The sequence below is a fragment of the Brassica rapa genome, chromosome A01 (genome assembly GCF_000309985.2).
Source record: "Brassica rapa cultivar Chiifu-401-42 chromosome A01, CAAS_Brap_v3.01, whole genome shotgun sequence".
In the NCBI taxonomy this organism is placed as follows: Eukaryota; Viridiplantae; Streptophyta; class Magnoliopsida; order Brassicales; family Brassicaceae; genus Brassica; species Brassica rapa.
Genome location: NC_024795.2, coordinates 13,376,827 through 13,396,203, shown reverse-complemented (window position 1 = coordinate 13,396,203; position 19,377 = coordinate 13,376,827). Strand labels below are relative to the sequence as shown.

The following is a 19,377-nucleotide window of genomic DNA, read 5'->3' as shown; positions in this document are numbered from 1 at the left end:
TTATATTAAAATCCTTTGAGAAAATTGTCATAGTTTCACATTAGCCCATGTATTGTTAGGGTTCTCGCTTCTCAGCCTATTTTTTCTTTCTAGGACAAAGGACCCGATCCGTTAGCCCATTAATCCTGTTAAAGATTAGAAACTTCTTTTTTATTTTAACACACAAGATCAGAAACTTCATTGTGTTTTGACCCAAAAAAAAACCTTCACCATGTAAATGACTGAAATGCTCATCTTATCCCACTGATTTGTGACCGTGAGCGCACTTCTCACTTTTTAAAGATTGCATCTCGTGTTCTCAAAATTCTTACGGAATACCTTATTATTTAGTGTATATAATTAGTTTCGTCTTGGTTTAATCACTTTGTACGGTTGGTTATTAGTTTCGGTTTAGGCTCGTACTGTGTGTAAGTCATCTTCATCACATATTGTAAAGTAAGTTGAGTGGTTAATACAGAGATATTTCTCTTATTCATCCAAATGCTCTCAACTTCAGTGGTTCTCATATCTAATATACCTCAAAACTAAAAAAAGGATTTATTACAATTGAGAATATACCAAATACCATAGGTCTTCACACGCAAATTCACATTTCAAGTCTTTTTCAAGATGTAGAAATTAGTATAATTAAAACTATGCGCTAAGTTTAATGAATTTCAAAGTGGATATTCTGTTATCCGTAGACCGTAGCTAGATAAGTTATTCCAAAATGATGAAAGAAAAACAAATCATTTTAATTAAAAAGTAATCACCCAATATATATATATATATATATATATATATATATATATATGTATATATATGGGTTCTTTTATTTTTCGAAAATATCTTTTTTGTGCTGAGCGGTTGAGATCAGCATATGATAAAATTTGTACATTTATGTTTTAACTTACTATAAAGCTTTTGTCCAACAAAAAAAACTTACTATAAAGCTTTAGATCTGTGCATAGTATTCTTGAATTTTAGCGGTTGAGTTCGACCATTTAAAGAACATGTTTTGTAGACTGCAACTCAATTAATTAAGGAATCATCAGAAAAATGTTTAGATTCGTTATGTTGAACTACAAATTAATCAAGCACATGCATATATGGCTTAACGTTCGCAATTTTCATCTAATATCCATCAGAATATACAACGGTATGCAAGTTTTCTTTTCTTTTGTGATCAACGTTATATATTCTTATTTAGAGAAGTAAAATAAAATCACCCAAACCTTTATCGGTGATATAAGAAAGAAAGTCTACCAAGCATAAATTGAAATAAGTTATAAATGATCTAATGGATTTGGCGAGATGTTTTTAATAACCATTGATATACCTTACTGCTTTTTTTATTAAAGATACTGTTAATTAAGCCAAAGCTATCCTACCACTGAACTATCAAATTAATGTCGATAATTTTATTTGTGAAGGTACCATCGTTATCAAATTTTCTGTATTGACCAATGTGAACGTCTTACTAACGGTACCATTTTATGATCCTCGTGTTCACATGCAAACTGGTTATCTTCAGAATGATTGTATACGCTTTCTATACAACCCCACACGACAATTCAAATTCGAAAAGTGTTTTTATGGTCCTATGCCAGCGTTTTACATGAGATCTTTGTATTGAAGAAAAATTCTCGATCCAAACCGAAGACATATAGAACTGTGACTGCTTAACCGAGAATCCGTATAGATATATACATAACCTTTAGTTACTATCTTGGAGTTCCGAAGATGAAACACTGAATAAATTGTAGAAGTTTAACAATTTCGGCCACATGTTACAGCCAATGTCAACAGTGAGTTTCACATAAGTGATGTGAATAAAGTTTATTCTAAATACTAGTTGTAAGCATTAACTAACCATTTGTAGTATTTAGGTGTTAAATCCAAACTAGATCTTATATACTGAAGCAAAAGGAACACAAAGACAATTTGTAATCTAAACAAATCAAAAGATTTAAGAGTACTCAAATAACCAAACAACAAATTTAAATAGATCAATCAAACAAGAATTAAATCAAACAACTAAACAGATAAAAATTTAATCAATTGCTCAAGGTATGCATATGGATCTAAGGTAATTCTAAGATCCAATTTAAAATGCTAAACAATTCAATAGACAAACTTTAGAGGTAAGATCACTTCACAAACACATTTTTTCCTCCAAAAATAACTTCTTCAGTTGGGATTCGCATTAAGTATTTACCTAATCCTTCACAGCAATAATCATATGCTACTCATGCATCAACCATCAATTTACATTGGTCTAACATAATCAAGCAATCATAAATAACAAGTCTAATAACCACTAAACATTCATAACATCAATTTATATTGGCTAATTTTTAAATTGACAATATTGAATTCTTTCAAGTATTCATCAAACACCTAAGGTCTAAATCAACTTGATTAAGGTCAATATAGCATTAAGATCACTCGATCGGCATGAAACAAAGTCAGCTTAGCATCAAACATCGTAAATCCTCACTTAATCACCCTAAATCCACTTAACCCATGAATTCAATAGGTAACACTACTCACTAATCATTTTAAATACACTTGACCCATAGTAAACATAAGAATAATCAAGTATGGAAGCAAGATAGTAATAAAAAACAAGAGATTAAATAGAGTACTTGCATAAACAAAGAGAATCCATAAAAGGTTTTAAATTTAAACAAGAAATAAAAAGATGTTATAGTAGAAGGCTAAAAATTTGAAATATTCAAGGTTTAAGTGGTTGTAGCGTAATATGATATGATCAACCGTTGGCTGGACCGCTAGGAACATGCATTTTGTCGCGACCTTAATACGGACCGCTGGCTCGGCTGCTAGACTGGGTCTTCGACTCTTCAGGACAGTTCACATCGGTCAGGGTTTGGCCACTAGATGGACGATGTGGACCGCTTCTTGAAGCGGCCATGGGAAGGCCGGTGGCGACTGGCCGTTGTGCCCCTGGTCACTGTGTGATGAACAATGAATGTTTGTAGCGGCCTTGGTGGAAACCGCTTGGGACCTACATACCGCTATGGACGTTTTCATGTGCTCCGCTAGGAAGTCCGCTATGTCGTGATCGTGCTATGGTTCCATCTTATCCACTGGAGATAGGACAATGTGCCTCATGTGGTCAAGTGTTTGTTTCAAAGCTCTGTAATGGTCACCTTCATGACTGTTGTACCATTTGTTAGGTCGAGCTTGCAATAACGGTCACGCTTGGGCTGCTAGGAGATGGCGGCTAGCTGCCTCATCATCTCCAAATGTAGATTAAGATGTCTGCCCTGAAGTAGTCGCTGACGTAGTTGCTGAAGCAGACGTCGTGTTGAGTGGTGAAGACCATGTGGAGCCAAGGTGCTAAGCTGGAGTCGTGTAGACTTGGAGAGCAGTATAGTATCTTTGAGAGCAGTAGAGTATCTTGGAGATACGAAAAGAGGAATAAACTTGAGGAGCTGGGAGTATCTTGGAGATACGGAAAGAAGAATAAACTTGAAGAGTATCTCCTTGATTTATCTTCTGCAGTACTATTGTGGTGTCATCTTGCACTTACAAGTGGTATCAGAGCTGGGCACCTAAGTTATGGGTGTAATCCTGAAGGTGAAGATGGACACGATTGTTTTGGTGCAGAAGACGATCATGTTGAATGCCAACCAGTATGGTCATTGGAAGGCTCGTATGAAGCAGATGATTCGAGGAGTCAATGAAGATGCATGGACAGCTATGAAAATTGGTTCGGAGGAGCCTACCATAGTCACATGAGATGGAAAGAAGCCTAAGCCAAAAGAGGATTGGTCAGAGGCAGAACGCAATGCATCTAAGTTTAATGCAAAGGCGTTGTCAGTGATTTTTGGAGCGGTTGAAGCAGAACAGTTACAGCTGATTCAGTGGAGTACTTCGGCTAAAGAAGCATGAGAGATCCTGCTGAATTCGTTTGAAGGATATGAGAGTGTCAAGAGGACATGTCTAGATCATCTTGGGTCGCAGTTTGAGCATCTCAGGTGGTCTGATAATGATTTTGGGGTGAGCTTTAGTGCCGAACTCAGTGGTATGGTACATGAAGCATTTGTACTTGGGAAGAAGTACAAGAGAAGAAGCTGGTAAAGAAGTTACTACGTTGTCTTCCTACGAAGTTTGAAGCTCACAAGGCGGTCTTGAATATGACCACAAACACGGATGAGCTCAAGTTTCACAAGCTTGTGGGTATGCTGAAGGCAGAAGAGATGGAGACAGATAGTTGTTCAGTCTCTACGTCAGGTGGTGCATCAAGGAGTATGGCTCTTGCTGCTGATAAAGATGGAGATAGATCTCCGACTGTTGAAGATGCCATGGGGATGTTGACTAGGAATCTGGGTAAGATGATGAATTCCTCTGGTGGGAGGAATCAATATGGTCGCCAGGGGAGTGATTGTGGCAATAACAGAAGAAGAGAACGTCTTAGATGCTATGAGTGTGAAGGTGTTGGTCATATAAAGGCTTACTGTCCTGTAGCACAACAGAGAGAACTTAAGTGTTCTGAGTGCAGAGGTGTTGGACACACACGGCGTGAATGTCCAAACTCAAAGAACGATAAAAGAGTTCCATTGCAGTCGTCTGATGATTCAGAGTCTGAAGAAGATGGAAAGGTGATGAAGAACCTTGTTGCATTTGGTGCACGCAAGGAGGAATCCAGTGAATCCTCAAATTCAGATGTCAGTACAAACTCTATGGATTATCACGTGATGCTCAAAAAGTGGTTGAATCTCAAGAATGAGAATTTGAGGTTGCAACACGATCTGGTGCAGAGCCGTGAGCAGTATGATGATCTTGCTGAAGAACTTGCTGCTGTACATGAGAAGAATGAGTCTCTAGAGAAGGAGGTTAGCAAGCTGAGAGAAGTTGCTACTGGTGAACAACAGAGAGCAAGGATGTTGGAACATCATTTGGCTGAGAATCGCAAACAGATCAGGATGCTCAACAGTGGATCCAAGGACTTGGATAAGATACTCTTGATGGGACAACCAGCCAAGGTGAACTGGGGACTGGGATATCGAGGAGCTAAGAGTACTAAGGAATTACAACAGAAGAGGCTATCACATTTCATGCATGGAGCACATCAAAAAGTGGAACCAAAGAAGCTTGTCAGGAAGTACGTCGGGACGTACGACATGGAATAAGGCAGGAAGTTCTACAACGCGCAGCTGTGAGTAGCAAGCAAAAGTAGTACATCAGTGCAACAACATAAAGGTCAGACAGGAGGTTCTGAAGCATGGTTGTGCAGCTGGTGCAAGGAAGGAGACTGATCGGTGCATCAGCAACAATGTCAGGCCAAGCAAGAAGCAACATCAGATGTGATGTTGGTTATGTGGGAATGTTGGACATAAGAAGGTGGAGTGTTTTGCTCGTGAGAAGAGCAGAAATATGGCCAAGAAGGTGAACAATACGTTCACTAAACCCAAGAGGGTTGAAGAAGTATCCTTAGCCAAGAGTGGCTTACTTGATGAGATCAAAGATGAGACATCAGAAGATGGATGCAGCTCTGGTAGGAGTGATCTTGAGGTTGATCAAGAAGCATCAAATCTGGAGCCAGGACACGAGGTTATTTGTGGCACAAAGGGGAAGGAGATCAAAGTACGTCAGGAAGTGGTGCGAGATGATCTTCAGGGGTGTGATAGTGAAATCACTCCAAGACAATAGCAACAAGTGCAGAGTGCACTCGGTGTGGATGGGGAAAGGCTCATGGTCAAGAAGAAGACACATGAAAGAAGTCATGTCCTCAACAGAAGATGGTCGAAGGATAGTTCGACAGGTGCGTCAAATCGTGATATAGTACTCGTTATTCTGCTGCAACAGGAGTTGTGTCATGATTATACCTGAAGAAATAGACGGCGGGGTCTGTAAGGCTTGACATCTAAGCATCTGTTTTAGCTTAGTATGCAATCAAGCAGAGGGAGAATGGTGATGTTCTGGTACAGAGAATGCATATCTCGTGGGGGAGAAAAGCATGTGTGGTACACATCTCATGGGGGAGAAAAGCTCATTTGGTGTGCAAGTTTCCAGGTGGAGAACGTGGTTGTTGAACCAAAAGATTGTTGTGCTTGATCGGCACACAAAGCTAAAAAGGGGAGATTGAAGATGTAAGATGTCTGCCCTGAAGTAGTCGCTGACGTAGTTGCTGAAGCAGACGTCGTATTGAGTGGTGAAGACCATGTGAAGTTAAGGTGTTGAGCTGGAGTCATGTAGACTTGGAGAGCAAGAGAGTATCTTGGAGATAAGGAAAAATAAATAAACTTGAGGAGCAAGTTTATGACTTAAAGAAAGAAGAATAAGTGCATTCCAAGAAAAGGAGAGTTGCACTTATTGTTGTGGAAGATGTCCATACATGTTGCCTTGGGGACTAGGGTCATCTGTAGAGAGACAGAGACACAAAGGCTGATCTTATAGAGAGAGATAAGCTCTTGGAAGTGTTCTGGATCGTGTTGAAGCAATGGCTGAAGTACTTGACGGAAGAGAGACACAAGCGGGTAGCTTAGGAATCTTTCAGTAGCAGTTGTTAGGGTGTAACAGATTGTGTAAATCTGATTAAGCAGATCTTGTAATAGAGTGTACAAGACGATTTCTAATAAAGCTTAAGTGTTGCTTGTAGTTGTTTTGTCTCCTTGATTTATCTTCTGCAGTACTATTGTGGTGTCATCTTGCACTTACACCAAAGTCCCTTAATCACTTCTTTTGGTATGCTTTTTCTTTTTTAAACTGCTCCATTTATTTAAATATCTATTCCGTAACATGCAACACACAAATACATATTCAATGATGTTGAGATGAAGCAATAAAGAGCAAGAGGAACAAGAGAATCATGTTGAATCAGACTAGGCTGGACTTGAAAATCATCAGACTAGGCTGGACTTGAGAATCAGACTTGGCTGGTTGGACTTGAGAATCAGACTAGGCTGAACTTGAGAATTAGTTTGAATCACATGTGAGGTTTGAGGAGCTGTCACTTTCACTCATGATGTGTGTGCACCTACCAGCCTTAACTTCTATCTCATTGTTTCTCTTTAAATATTATTATACCATGAATCATTTTGAATTATGCAATAAACTTATTTTAGTTGCCTCTCTCTCATGTCTCAGATTTACTTTATCTCTCTCTCTTGTTCTTGATGTTCTTGAGCATTCTCCAACATAATCTCCTCTTTAATTCTTAAACTCACATGGTATCAGAGCATTTCAGCTCTTGAGACCTAAATCTTTCTATTCTCTTGTCATTCTTCTGTAAATCTACATCTATTTCATTCTGATTTTTCATTTCCTCACTAAGAAACATCTTTTTATCCACTGGATAATAGCAATCCGAAATGGATAATGGGAATGGGAATGTGAAGGTGGTGATACCAGTTGCTCTTAAAGGAGTTAACTATCTCTTGTGGTCAAGGCTTGTCAAGACAGCCTTAGGAGGAAGAGATCTTTGGGCTCATGTAGCTGAAGGCAAGCCCTCAAAACAAACCAGCATAGGAGAGGATGGTAGAGAAGTGGTGGCGGCTGATAATGGCAAACAGAATCAGGAGGATCTCATGGTGTTTTCTATCATTCAAGGCAGCCTTGAGACACCAATCTTAGAAGCTTACTCCTATTGTGAAACTTCCAAAGAGCTATGGAAAACTCTACAGAAGGTTTATGGTAACATCTTCAACCTTAGTAGAATATTTGAAGTGAAGAAAGCAATCAGTACTCTCCACCAAGAAGACTCGGATTTTACCCAACATTTTGGAAAATTTAGAGCCTTATGGGCTGAGCTAGAGATGTTGATGCCAACTACTGTTGAAGCAAGTGACTTAAATGACAGAAGAGAGCAAGACAAGGTATTTGCCTTATTCCTCACACTGCATCCAAGCTACAATGATCTGATTAAGCACATACTTAGGGCTGAGAAGTTACCTACTTTTGAGGAGGTGTGTGCTCAGATTCAAAAGGAGCAAGGATCAGTGAGTCTCTTTGGAGGAAAGAGTGAGCTTGACCTTGGAAACCAAGCTGAAGGTACTGCAAACAGAGGATCTTACAAGGCTGAACACAAAAAGATATGGATATGTGACCATTGCAAGAAGAAGGGCCATGGAAGGGACAAGTACTGGATCCTTCACCCTCATCTCAAGCCACAGAAGTTTAGGACACCTCAACCTGATGCAAGATCCCACTTCTCTGGTTGAATGGGAGAGCCATCTGGTTCAGGGTCCACGCATTCCTTTAACCATCCAAATGCGGCTAGTGAAGGGAAGGTCTCAGCCTCCGGGAACTACAATACCTTGAGCTCTGCTTATGATGACACCATCAAGAGGTCTGGCCTTGATGCTCTCATCAAAGCCGTCAAGAAAAACTTTGGTAACACTTTTGGTACCTCTTTAAATGCTTGTGTTGATGGTATCTCTCTAAATGCTTCAGATTGCTCAAAACTGTCTAAACCTCTTGTGATAGATTCTGGTGCTAGTCACCATATGATTAGTGATCTAGGAATGATTAGTAACATTGTCTCAGCATTTGGTAATGTAATGGTAGCAAATGCTGACAAAGTTCCCATTAAGGAAGTAGGTGATCTTAAGTTATTTAGCAAGGATTCTAAAGCCATTTATATGTCTAACCTCACCTCAAACTTGCTATCTGTTAAATGAGCCACAAATGACTTGAATTGCAATGTCACTTTCACTCCTAATGAGGTTTATTTTCAGGATATTGAGACTAGTAGGTTACTTGGCAAAAGTGTGATAAAGAGCGACTTATACTTGCTTAAAGACACCAAGCTGGCTACTGATTTATCTATTGCTTTAAACTCTGTTTCTAATTTCCCTAAAAATGTATTATGGCATGCTAGATTATGACATCCTCATTCTAGAGCCTTGAACATCATGTTGCCTAGTATTTTGTTTAAATCTGATTGTGAAGCTTGTATCCTAGGAAAGCATTGCAAAACAGTCTTCACTAAATCGATTACCATTTATGAAAACCGCTTTGATTTGATTCTTTATGATGTGTGGATAGCTCTTTGTGCTTCTAGAGAACACCATAAGTATTTTGTGACCTTTATTGATGAAAAATCAAAGTATACTTGGATCACATTGCTTCAGTCTAAAGATAGGGTGTTAGAAGCTTTTATAAACTTTCAAAACCATGTTACTAACCATTACAATGCCAAGATAAAGATTTTTAGATCAGATAATGGAGGAGAATACACAAGCCATGCTTTCAAACAACACTTAGTCAAACATGGGGTGATTCACTAAACTAGCTACCCATACACACCACAACAAAATGGCTTAGCTGAGAGGAAGAATCACCACCTTATGGAGGTTGCAAGGAATATGATGTTCAATACCAATATGCCAAAGAGGTTTTGGGAGATGCTGTTATGACAGCCTACTATCTAATCAACAAAATCTCCACCAAAATTCTTCAAGACCAGTCTCCACATGAGGTATTAAATAAACAAAGATCCTCTATTGATCACCTTAGGGTATTTGGTTGCCTGTGTTTTGTCTTAGTTCCAGGAGAACAAAGAAACAAGCTAGAGCCAAGGAGTACTAGAGCCATGTTCATTGGTTATTCACCAATCCAAAAGGGATACAAGTGTTACTCACCAGAAACCAAGAGGGTTCTTATCTTTAGGGATGTAAAGTTTGTTGAGTATAAAAGATATCATGATGAGAAGAGTTGGGAGGAGGTCAAGAACTTGTCTCAATCTGCATCAGATAGGAAAGTCAACTTGAGAAGAGTTATGGAAAGCCTTGGCATAAGCATACCAGTGGAGAGTAGTGTGGTTGCTCCTGATTCAATCAAGGACATCCACCACCAGACCATGGAGATTTGAGTGAGGATTCGAGAGATAAGGCAGCTGAAGCTCCTCCTCTTCATCATTCAGGAGGGGGGGAGGAAATCAAACTGAACATCAACAACAACAAGACGGTCCAAGTTCAGTATCTCATGATCAATAGGAGCAGTAAGAAAGTTTAGTGGTTCAAGATGATGAGGAAGCACCAACAGAATCAGAAGCTACTCAAGTCCAACCATTAAGGAGAAGCACTAGAATCCGCTATCCACCATCTAACTCTTGTTGCAACACAAGGGTGTACTTCAATGCAGAGGCAGTAGCTCATCCTATACAGGTAGTGTGCTCATTGGTTCATTACCCTCAAGACCATCAAGCTTTCATTGGAGAATTAGATCAGGAGTATATCTCCAAGACTTATGAAGAAGCTATGGAGCTAGAAGGATGGAAAGACTCAGTGGGAGATGAGATCAATGCCATGATCAAAAACGAGACTTGGTATGAAACTGAGCTTCCCAAAGGCAATAAGGCAGTCACAAGCCGTCTGATCTTCACCATCAAGTACTTGGCCAATGGGAAACCAGAAAGAAAGAAGACTAGAGTTGTTGCAAGAGGCTACACACAAGTATATGGAGATGACTACTTGGATACGTTTGCATCAGTAGCCAAACTCCACACTATAAGGATTGTACTTTCCTTAGCAGTAAACTTGGAATGGGATCTATGGCAAATGTATGTCAAGAATGCATTCATATAAGGAGAACTAGAGGATGAAGTCTACACGAAGCCTCCTCCTGGTCTAGAACATCTTGTCAAGCCTGGAAATGTTCTTAGGCTTAAGAAAGCAATATATGGGCTAAAGCAGTCTCCAAGGGCTTGGTACCACAAGTTTAGCACAACTCTCAATGGGAGGGAGTCTGAAGCTGATCATACACTCTTCACACTATCTAGCCAACAAGGAATTGTAGTGATCATAGTGTATGTGGATGATATCATCATCACATGCAGTAACAAGGAAGGTATCTCTCTCACTAAGGCTTTTCTTAAATCATCTTTTGATATCAAAGACTTGGGTGAGTTAAAGTACTTTTTTGGGATTGAGATATGCCGATCTAAAGAGGAGCTGTTTCTATCTCAAAGGAAGTACACACTTGATTTGTTGAGTGACACAGGTACCTTAGGAGGAAAACCAGCCAAGACTCCATTAGAGGATGGGTACAAAGTGTTGCGTGAGGGGGAGATTGAGGATATCCATATGATGATGTCAAGCACTATAGGAGAATGGTTGGGAAACTCATCTACCTTACCATCACAAGACCATACGTGTGCTTTGCAGTCAACCAGGGTAGCCAACACATGCAAAGACCCAAGGTACATCATTGGAACATGGTGGAAGGATCTTGAGATACCTAAGAGAAGCACCATGCCAAGGAGTGTGGTTGGGATGCAACAAGAGTACAGAGATTGTAGGCTGCTGTGATGCTGATTGGGCAGGTGATAGAGTAGATAGGAAGTCCACAACATGCTACTGCACCTTCATTGGAGGCAATTTAGTTACTTGGAAGAGAAAGAAGCAGAAGATTATGTCATGCTTAAGTGCTGAGGCTGAGTATAGAGCAATGAGAAAGTTTACCAGTGAGCTTATTTGGATCAAGAACCTGATGGTAGACTTGGGCATTGAAACCACCACACCAATCACCATGCACTGCGATAACCAAGCAGCCATTCATATAGCTTACAACAGTGTGTTCCATGAGAGGACTAAGCATATAGAGGTGGATTGCCATAGGGTGAGGAAAGCTGTGGAGCAGAAGATCATTCTACCATGCTACACTAGAAGTGAAGATCAGTTGGCTGACATCTTCACAAAGGCTGCAAGCTCTAAGGTCTGTGAGTTCATTCATTCAAAGCTTGGACTCATTGAACTCCCTTCTCACTGATCCTCATAGCCACGAGGTGTTCTACTCTTTTTCCTTGGCTTGGTTTTTATCCCATGTGATTTTTTCAAGTTAAAGTTTTAATGAGGGAATGCTTCATGGTTTCCAAGCTTGACCAGTCCCTAAGGTCAAGTTTGAGGGAGAGTGTTGAGATGAAGCAATAAAGAGCAAGAGGAACAAAAGAATCAGGTTGAATCTTACTATGATGGACTTCAGAATCAGACTAGGCTGGACTTGAGAATCAGACTTGGCTGGCTGGACTTGAGAATCTGACTAGGCTGAACTTGAGAATCAGTTTGAATAACATGTGAGGTTTGAGGAGCTGTCACTTTCACTCATGATGTGTGTGCACCTACCAACCTTAACTTTTATCTCATTGTTTCTCTTTAAATATTATTGTACCATGAACCATTTTGAATTATGCAATAAACTTATTCTACTCGCCTCTTTCTCATGTCTCAGATTTACTTTCTTTCTCCCTCTTGTTCTTGATGTTCTTGAGCATTCTCCAATATAATCTCCTCTTTAATTCTTAAACTCACAAATGACACCTATTGCACCTATATAAAAGTTAAATATACTTCAAATATGATAAATGAAATGGTTAAAAACATGAAAAACACAAGAAGTCAATAAGGTACAACTATATATATAGTAAAGTCTGCTTGAATAAAGGTTAAATCAGTAGAATAGAGGAAAACTTTTGAAGCATAATTTATTTATTTTGTGATCAAAGAAGTACAATGATACCAGATTTTTTTCCAAAGACGAATTATGTATTAGCAAAAAATAAAAAATTACACCAACGAGCTGTTGGTCTACTGGGAAAGGAGTGTCTAGTAGTCATTCTGACACTCGGTTTAATTTTCGTTGAAATTAGTTATTTAAATTGCTTAGATTTCGGGAAAAGATGTGAAACCTTTTTTTATATATATTAAATTCCTGAAAAAAGTTTTCTCACGTTCGGAGATTATCTATGTACCAACGACGCAAAATTCAAGAGCGGATAGCATAGCAGACAGTGTCAGGAAGCAAACGTCGTTTGTCGTTCACATGGATTAAAATCTACCGGAATGGTTTATAGAGTCAATATGAGTCTGTAGTTGACGACATAAAAAAAAGATGTAAAACCATTTTTATTTTTTTTTTAAGTAAAAGAATACTATAATGGATGTTTGAGTTTCATTATACTAGAAAGATTTTTTTTCTCCAGCATAAGACATGTAAAAACTTAAAAAGTCCAGATAAATTTGGATTTGGTCATAAATCCCATCCCATTGTGCAATAATCTATAGAACTCTACATCAATCAATTTCAATTTGGGATAAGCATTTATTTTTCTTCACTTTTCATGTGGTTTTAATTGTTCTACGTATACATATTGACCATTGAAAATTCAATCAGTTATTACTATTTGGCGCGACCTTAAATCTTCATAGAAAACAATCTAGAAGGCTAAGACGAAGATGTAACTATTAATTTGAAGATCTTTCTGTGCTAGTGAATTCAACGTACCATATCTAGAATAATGTTATTTTTAATTTCATTTTACCAGGCTACCAGCCACCAAGTTATCTGGTATTGGACCTTTTATATATGTTATACATTTTTCTGGATAACCCAAAGTATCTGGTTGTACCTTTCATGGAAGTTTATTCCGGTGCCATGCAAATCTGATTGCTTACAATGAGAATTATATATCTATTTTTTTGCTACACAAATGGGTATATCTGAGGTGATAGGTTTCCAACCCGGGATGCTTAGCATTCAAAACCGTCATGCCTCTCGACTATGCTTGTATAGTTAAATATGTTATATTTTACTTCAAAAAATATGTTAAGACTTAAGAAGTATAATATTGTAAGTTGTGAAAAACTCGAACTACTAAAATTTTGGTACGAAGAGAATCTTGTATTTGAAAACATGGTAAAACTCTCAAGAAAAATGGTTTCACTGATCTTTAAGAGATTATAATTTCATAAAGATAAACAAATGAAGATTAGAAAATCAAAAGAATATTAATGCTTTTAACATTTGCACAATCAGATCATGTAGACTAAAACTCAATTTATATAATTATTATGTAAATTTATATACACGACATGGTCGGGTTAAATGATTAGAAAAAGTTTGTTTAAGTTTCACAAGACGTATATGAAAGAACAGAATATTCTAAAATTAATTTATATGTTCTTTTATTAACAGATAATTTCGAATTTTATGTAAATTGTATGTCGACAAATGACACTGTAGTACAAAGTGCATTTTTTTGGGACCGACCGGATCAGTCGATAGGACATATAGAAAAAATGACAGTGTCTGCACAAATCTTCTTCTTCTTTTTTGATGAAATCTTCTCTTATCACCTTAACCAAAAATATTGAACTAAACTAATTAATATATAGACCGCAACCATATAGAAAACAAACTATATCACATATCGAGCGGTCCAAAGTTTATTCAATACTTTCTCGCTCGAAAGCGGCCTATCGTAATATGAGATGTGAATGTGTGAGAACAAGAATCAAATCGAAATCGTCAAGTAACAAGCTTACGGTACGTACGTGTGATGTAATTCATAAATGTGAACGGAATTAAATATTCATTTAGGTTTGACAAGACTAAGCTCTTTCCCCTAATTCTTTTGACTAGAATTTTGCATATCATCCCATGCGCCGATGCGCGTTAACTTCTCTTTTGCTGTAATAGGTCATGTAATCTACATACGATATTATCATTTATAAAATTTTAAATAAATGGTCACGATATAGCACATATGCCATTTTTATGCTAGTCTCATCTACTCTAGGTCACCAAAACAAACAAAAACACCGATTCAACGATGACGTGAGATGAGGTTGTAAGGCACTTCTACGGCATTCTAGAATACCTCCGAAACTACTATGTCAACTCTTTTATGATTAAGTGTTTTGGTTTAGTGAAAATGTGTTGGTCAAATTTTTATTATCGTTACACCAAATTTATTTCAGAAGTCTACCTTCCATTCAACTGCACGTGAGAACCATTAGGTGGATCTTTACCATTCATATATATCCACCACCAACTTAACTCAGCCTTCGGAGAATTGTTTCTTTTATAATACACACATTTATAGTATATAGATATATGCATTGTCTCTATGATCAACAGATCGTATATATTATTCATCTTAGGTCGGCTGTAATCTAAAAATATTGCATGCCAAACATGGCGCACAAAAAACAAATGAAACTTAAAAAAAAAAACAAATTGGAGTTTGATTGCAAAAAGCAAATGTATATTGTCTTTAATCTCATGCACCAGTCACCTTTTTGCCTGCTCACATGATAGTTTGCCTTTTTGAGCAATCATTCACACACACAAACATCAAATAATTCAGTAGGCCCATCAATAAACACGGCATGAACGTGAATAAAGAAGAGTATCTTCTTATCTAATTAACACTAACAGAAATAAAAGTAAATTCTACTAATATCAGAGAGATGTACGAATTGTTTTATGATGTCATAAAGTAGTTAGCCTTTCCCTTTACAAGTTTCTATGGTTCACATGCATTCGGCAGCATCTCGCTGTTTGTCAACTCGTGTTTCTCTATAAATTTCACCTTCTTGACTGCATCTTCTCTTCATCCGATCCTTACCATCTCCATATCTCTTCATTCTCTCTTCTCCCTCCTGGTAAATCAATATGGCTAAGTGCACAACCATTTTCATCATGGCTCTCCTTCTCTGCTCAACGCTAACCTACGCAGCCAGGTTGATTCCGACGACAACTACCGCCTCTTCTAGTGAAGACTCCGTCAAGGTTCGTTAACTAGCTTCTTTTCTTTCATAATATACTCAAATACATATTACAATATCGAGGCTCCACTGGGAAGCTAATTACGCTGGGACATGTAATAGATATGTCAAAAAATTGTTTTCTTACAAAATGATTTTTTTCTATCATTACTTACGAAAATTTAAACTAATATTTGGAACCTACATGTGTGTGTTTCACGCATAAGCAAATAGCAACGAAAGTGTACAAGTTCGATTCTAGATTAGATTTTCATACATATTAACAGCTTCATATACCCTTACGTCTTTATAAGTTTTGTCTATGATTCTAAAGAACGTACAAACGTACAAAAAACAACCCCGTAAAATCTGCACGCATGGTCCTCATAAGATATCATTTTCGATTGTACGTGTAATAAATTATCCTTGTTCACAATGTTTCTTTCTTATATACTGGAAGGAGTTTAGTAGTTAACACTGCCGTGCGGATTTTGTTTATTTTATTTAGGGAACCGAAGGAGATAATACTGAAGATGAAATCTGCAAAGGAGTTGGAGAAGAAGAATGTTTGATTAGACGAACTCTTGTTGCTCACACCGACTACATTTACACTCAAAATCACAAACACTAAATTTATATATTAAGCTACAAATTATTAACTAATTACATTAGTAAACCCTATCACTGTACTTTCTGTTTTTTGTTCTTTTTTAATTTTGTTATAGCTGTTTTAATCTTTGTTATTACTTCGTTGAGAGTTACTATATTATTTACACTCCTTGTATAATTATGAACAACTTTCTGTATTTTAATTTATAAGGTTTAAATTAAAAATATAAAGTCACAACAACGCGTTTATTCCATTTCAAGTTTCGTTGTAACCACCATCTGTATTTTGCCTTATTACTTTATTATACGAGTTGACTGATAAGAAATAGTTTACTCTGATAACAACCTCTCTTATCAGTTCTGACTGGGCCAATAGAGTATGATATGTGATTATGGGCTAAGGCCTCCATATACACCATAATAAGAACGAAGACTGTAATTCGAGTTCCTGTGTTTTTATTTGGTGATCTGAATGGAGCACGGGAATTGATCGTGGGATTTTCCCTTTTTTGCTGAATTTCAACTTTTATTAATCAACATGTAAATACAGAACTATAACCACAATAGATTTTGATCCGATATACATGAAGATGTATATTTGGTATCAGTTCTTGAAGTACTACATGAGATAGTATATGTGTATGTCATGAAGATGAAATTAGTTGAAGTTTATGTTGTGTGACATCCGTAGGCTTGTTAAGTTTGGAAAATAAGCAATATATTAATTGGAAGATTTACACTAAGTGTAAAAAATTTTACTTGAAGAGGAAAAGACAAGAGAGTTATTCTTTAAGAAAAAAAAAGAAAGTTACTTAAGTTGCATTGGGAAGAACTTGGTTGAACAAATTCTGGTTATTCATACATGGAGGACGTGCCTCTATGAATAGAGTTGTCTCTGCTAAAAGAAGAAAAGTCGAGAGATCATTGTTTGGTGCTTGTGTGATCAAGCATTTGGTGTCACTGCTCTGCATTAGGTGTTGAAGTAGTTGTTGAAGTACTTCCGAGTGTTGGAAGATTGAAATCTAGATTCATGGGGAGTTTAGCTCGGGATCGGGGTGATTCTGATAAACAAAAGTCTAGACTCTAAGGTGAGTTTTAGCTTAGGATTGGGGCAATCCTAAAGGATTCTTGTAATAGAAAAGATTGGTGTAAGACTTTCTTGTTCTAGTGAATTCGAAAAGAGAAAAACTTGTGTCTTCTTTTATTTCTGTATTTTGCTCTGACCTCACTGCATTAACAATTGGTATCAGAGCGGGTCACCTAAGTTACTGGTATGATCTGGAAGGGTGAAGACAAAAACTGGTTCACGAAGAAGGACAGAGTTTTTGATGTCGGCATATTAAGAGGGAACGTCTATGACAAAACCTCCATGTCTTGATTCATCCGATTATGGATATTGGAAGGTGCGTATGCAAGCTTTTATCAGTGGTCTTGATGAGGATTTTTGTAGTTCTATTGAAGCTGGTTGGAGTCATCCCGTGATGCTTGATAAGGAGAAGGTTACAGTTCTTAAACCAAGAGATCAGTGGACTGCTGCAGAGAAGAAGGCTTCAAGTTGCAACTCTAACGCAAAGACTGCGATTTACAATGCTATTGATGCAAGCTATTTCAAGTTGATTTCTTAATGTGCTTCAGCTTGGAAGGCATGGAAGACATTTGAGAATATGTTTGAAGGTACTACAAGTGTCAAACGTACCAAGCTGGATATGTTATCATCAAGGTTTGAGAATCTGAGGATGGATGAAGAGGAAACCGTGGTTCAGTTTAGTGCTAAGTTGTGTGACGTTTCAAATGAATGTTTTACACTTGGAAAGCAGTACAAGGACAAGAAGCTGGTGAAGAAGCTGAAGAGATCGTTGCTATCCAAGTTTGAGTCAAAGATCTCTGCTTTAGAAGAAGCTCAAAATCTGGATGAGATGGCTTTTGATGAGTTTGTTGGGATTCTTCAAGCTTTTGAGCTGTGCAAATCATATGGAGAAAAGGAGAAGAAGAAAGAAGATCCACATGCACTACAAGAAAACAGCGGCATACCGAGGGAAAAAATCGTCGGTATGTCGTCGGAATAACGCTATTCCGACGACATACCGACGAAACAAGTCCTCGGAAATAACTCCTCGGAAATTCATTTTTCCTCGGAAATCCCTCGGAAATTTTCGACGGAATTCTGAGGAAATGAATTTCCGAGGAAACTCCGAGGACCACAAGTTCGTCGGAAAGTTCCTCGGAATATACCGAGGGAGGTCTTCCTCGGAATATTTTCCTCGGAATATTTCAATGGATTTTCCGATGGTCCAATCCTCGGAAGTCCCAACGAAATATTCCTCGGAAATTTCATCAGGAATTTCCGAGGAACGGAGCCCTCGGAAAATTCCGAGGAAGGTTCCCTCGGTATATTCCGACGACTAATTCCAAGGAAATGCTCGTCGCAAATTTCCGAGGGTTCGTTTCCTCGGAATTTAAAAAAAAAATTAATTTTTTAAAAAAATTAAAATTTTTGAAATTTAAATTTGAAAATATAAAATTAAAATTAAAATTGAAAACATATTAGATAATATTCAAAGTTGTACAAATAAAAATAAAACATTCCGAGTTTTTGAAAAAAAAAAAAAACTACAGGTCTTGAACGTTCGGGAACACCTCGTTCGGGTACATCCTCTTCATCATCTCCATCATTTGCTCGTTCAGCCTCTTTTGTGCCTCATAGCCCGCATGTTGAGCTGCCATCTGGGTCTCCAACACAGATATGCGATCATCCTTGTCCTTCAACTGAGCCGTAAGTACTTCTGGATCAACATAGGGCGGTGGTGCAGAAGAAGGAGCAGCCGACCAGGAGCGACGACCCAAACCGACCAAACGTCCCTTCTTCTTTGGAACCGACTGAAATAGAAAGTAGCCAATTTTAAATAATATAAAAAGATGATAAAATAAAAATCAAGAAATAAATGAATTGAACTTTAAAAAAAAAGAACTTACCGATTCAACGATTTCGTTGATTCGAACCCGGGACAAGTTGGCCGAAGCCGTCGAATCGTCATCCTCGGTTTGAAGCTGAGACACTTCGTCTTGCACCTGAGTTTGGACCAGGCTGACCACGTCCCTCACAAGACCATCATCAATCTGGCAGGTCTTCTTGTTGGTATACGCCCTCTTCATTAGGGCGAGATCATCAACCGGCTCGCCATCATTTTCTTCCGCCTTAAAAAAACATAAATTAAACAAACATTAGAAATTTGAAGAAATGCACAAAAAATAAAATTTCAAAACTTAAATAATT

At 37.8% G+C, this 19,377-nt stretch overlaps 2 protein-coding genes across 2 annotated transcripts; both read left to right on the top strand.

Annotated features, from left to right (window-relative positions):
- The first annotated feature begins 238 nt into the window (after positions 1–238).
- On the top strand, positions 239–9,233 carry LOC117132195. The gene is made up of 2 exons (XM_033286038.1): positions 239–250; positions 7,311–9,233. The coding sequence occupies exon 2, from the start codon at positions 7,320–7,322 to the stop codon at positions 8,166–8,168; it is 849 nt and encodes a 282-aa protein (XP_033141929.1). The 5' UTR covers positions 239–250; positions 7,311–7,319; the 3' UTR covers positions 8,169–9,233.
- Positions 9,234–15,245: 6,012 nt separating this feature from the next.
- On the top strand, positions 15,246–16,357 carry LOC103827632 (phytosulfokines 3). The gene is made up of 2 exons (XM_009103157.3): positions 15,246–15,519; positions 16,003–16,357. Exons 1-2 carry the CDS (start codon positions 15,403–15,405, stop codon positions 16,123–16,125), a joined length of 240 nt encoding a protein of 79 aa, XP_009101405.1. The 5' UTR covers positions 15,246–15,402; the 3' UTR covers positions 16,126–16,357.
- Positions 16,358–19,377: the final 3,020 nt, after the last annotated feature.

Bases quoted from the DNA above. Each gene is read 5' to 3' on its own strand.
- LOC117132195 (XM_033286038.1), top strand. From the start codon at position 7,320: ATGGATAATGGGAATGGGAATGTGAAGGTGGTGATACCAGTTGCTCTT.
- LOC103827632 (XM_009103157.3), top strand. From the start codon at position 15,403: ATGGCTAAGTGCACAACCATTTTCATCATGGCTCTCCTTCTCTGCTCA. The intron at 15,520-16,002 runs GTTCGTTAACTA...TATTTTATTTAG, and splicing joins CTAGTGAAGACTCCGTCAAG to GGAACCGAAGGAGATAATAC.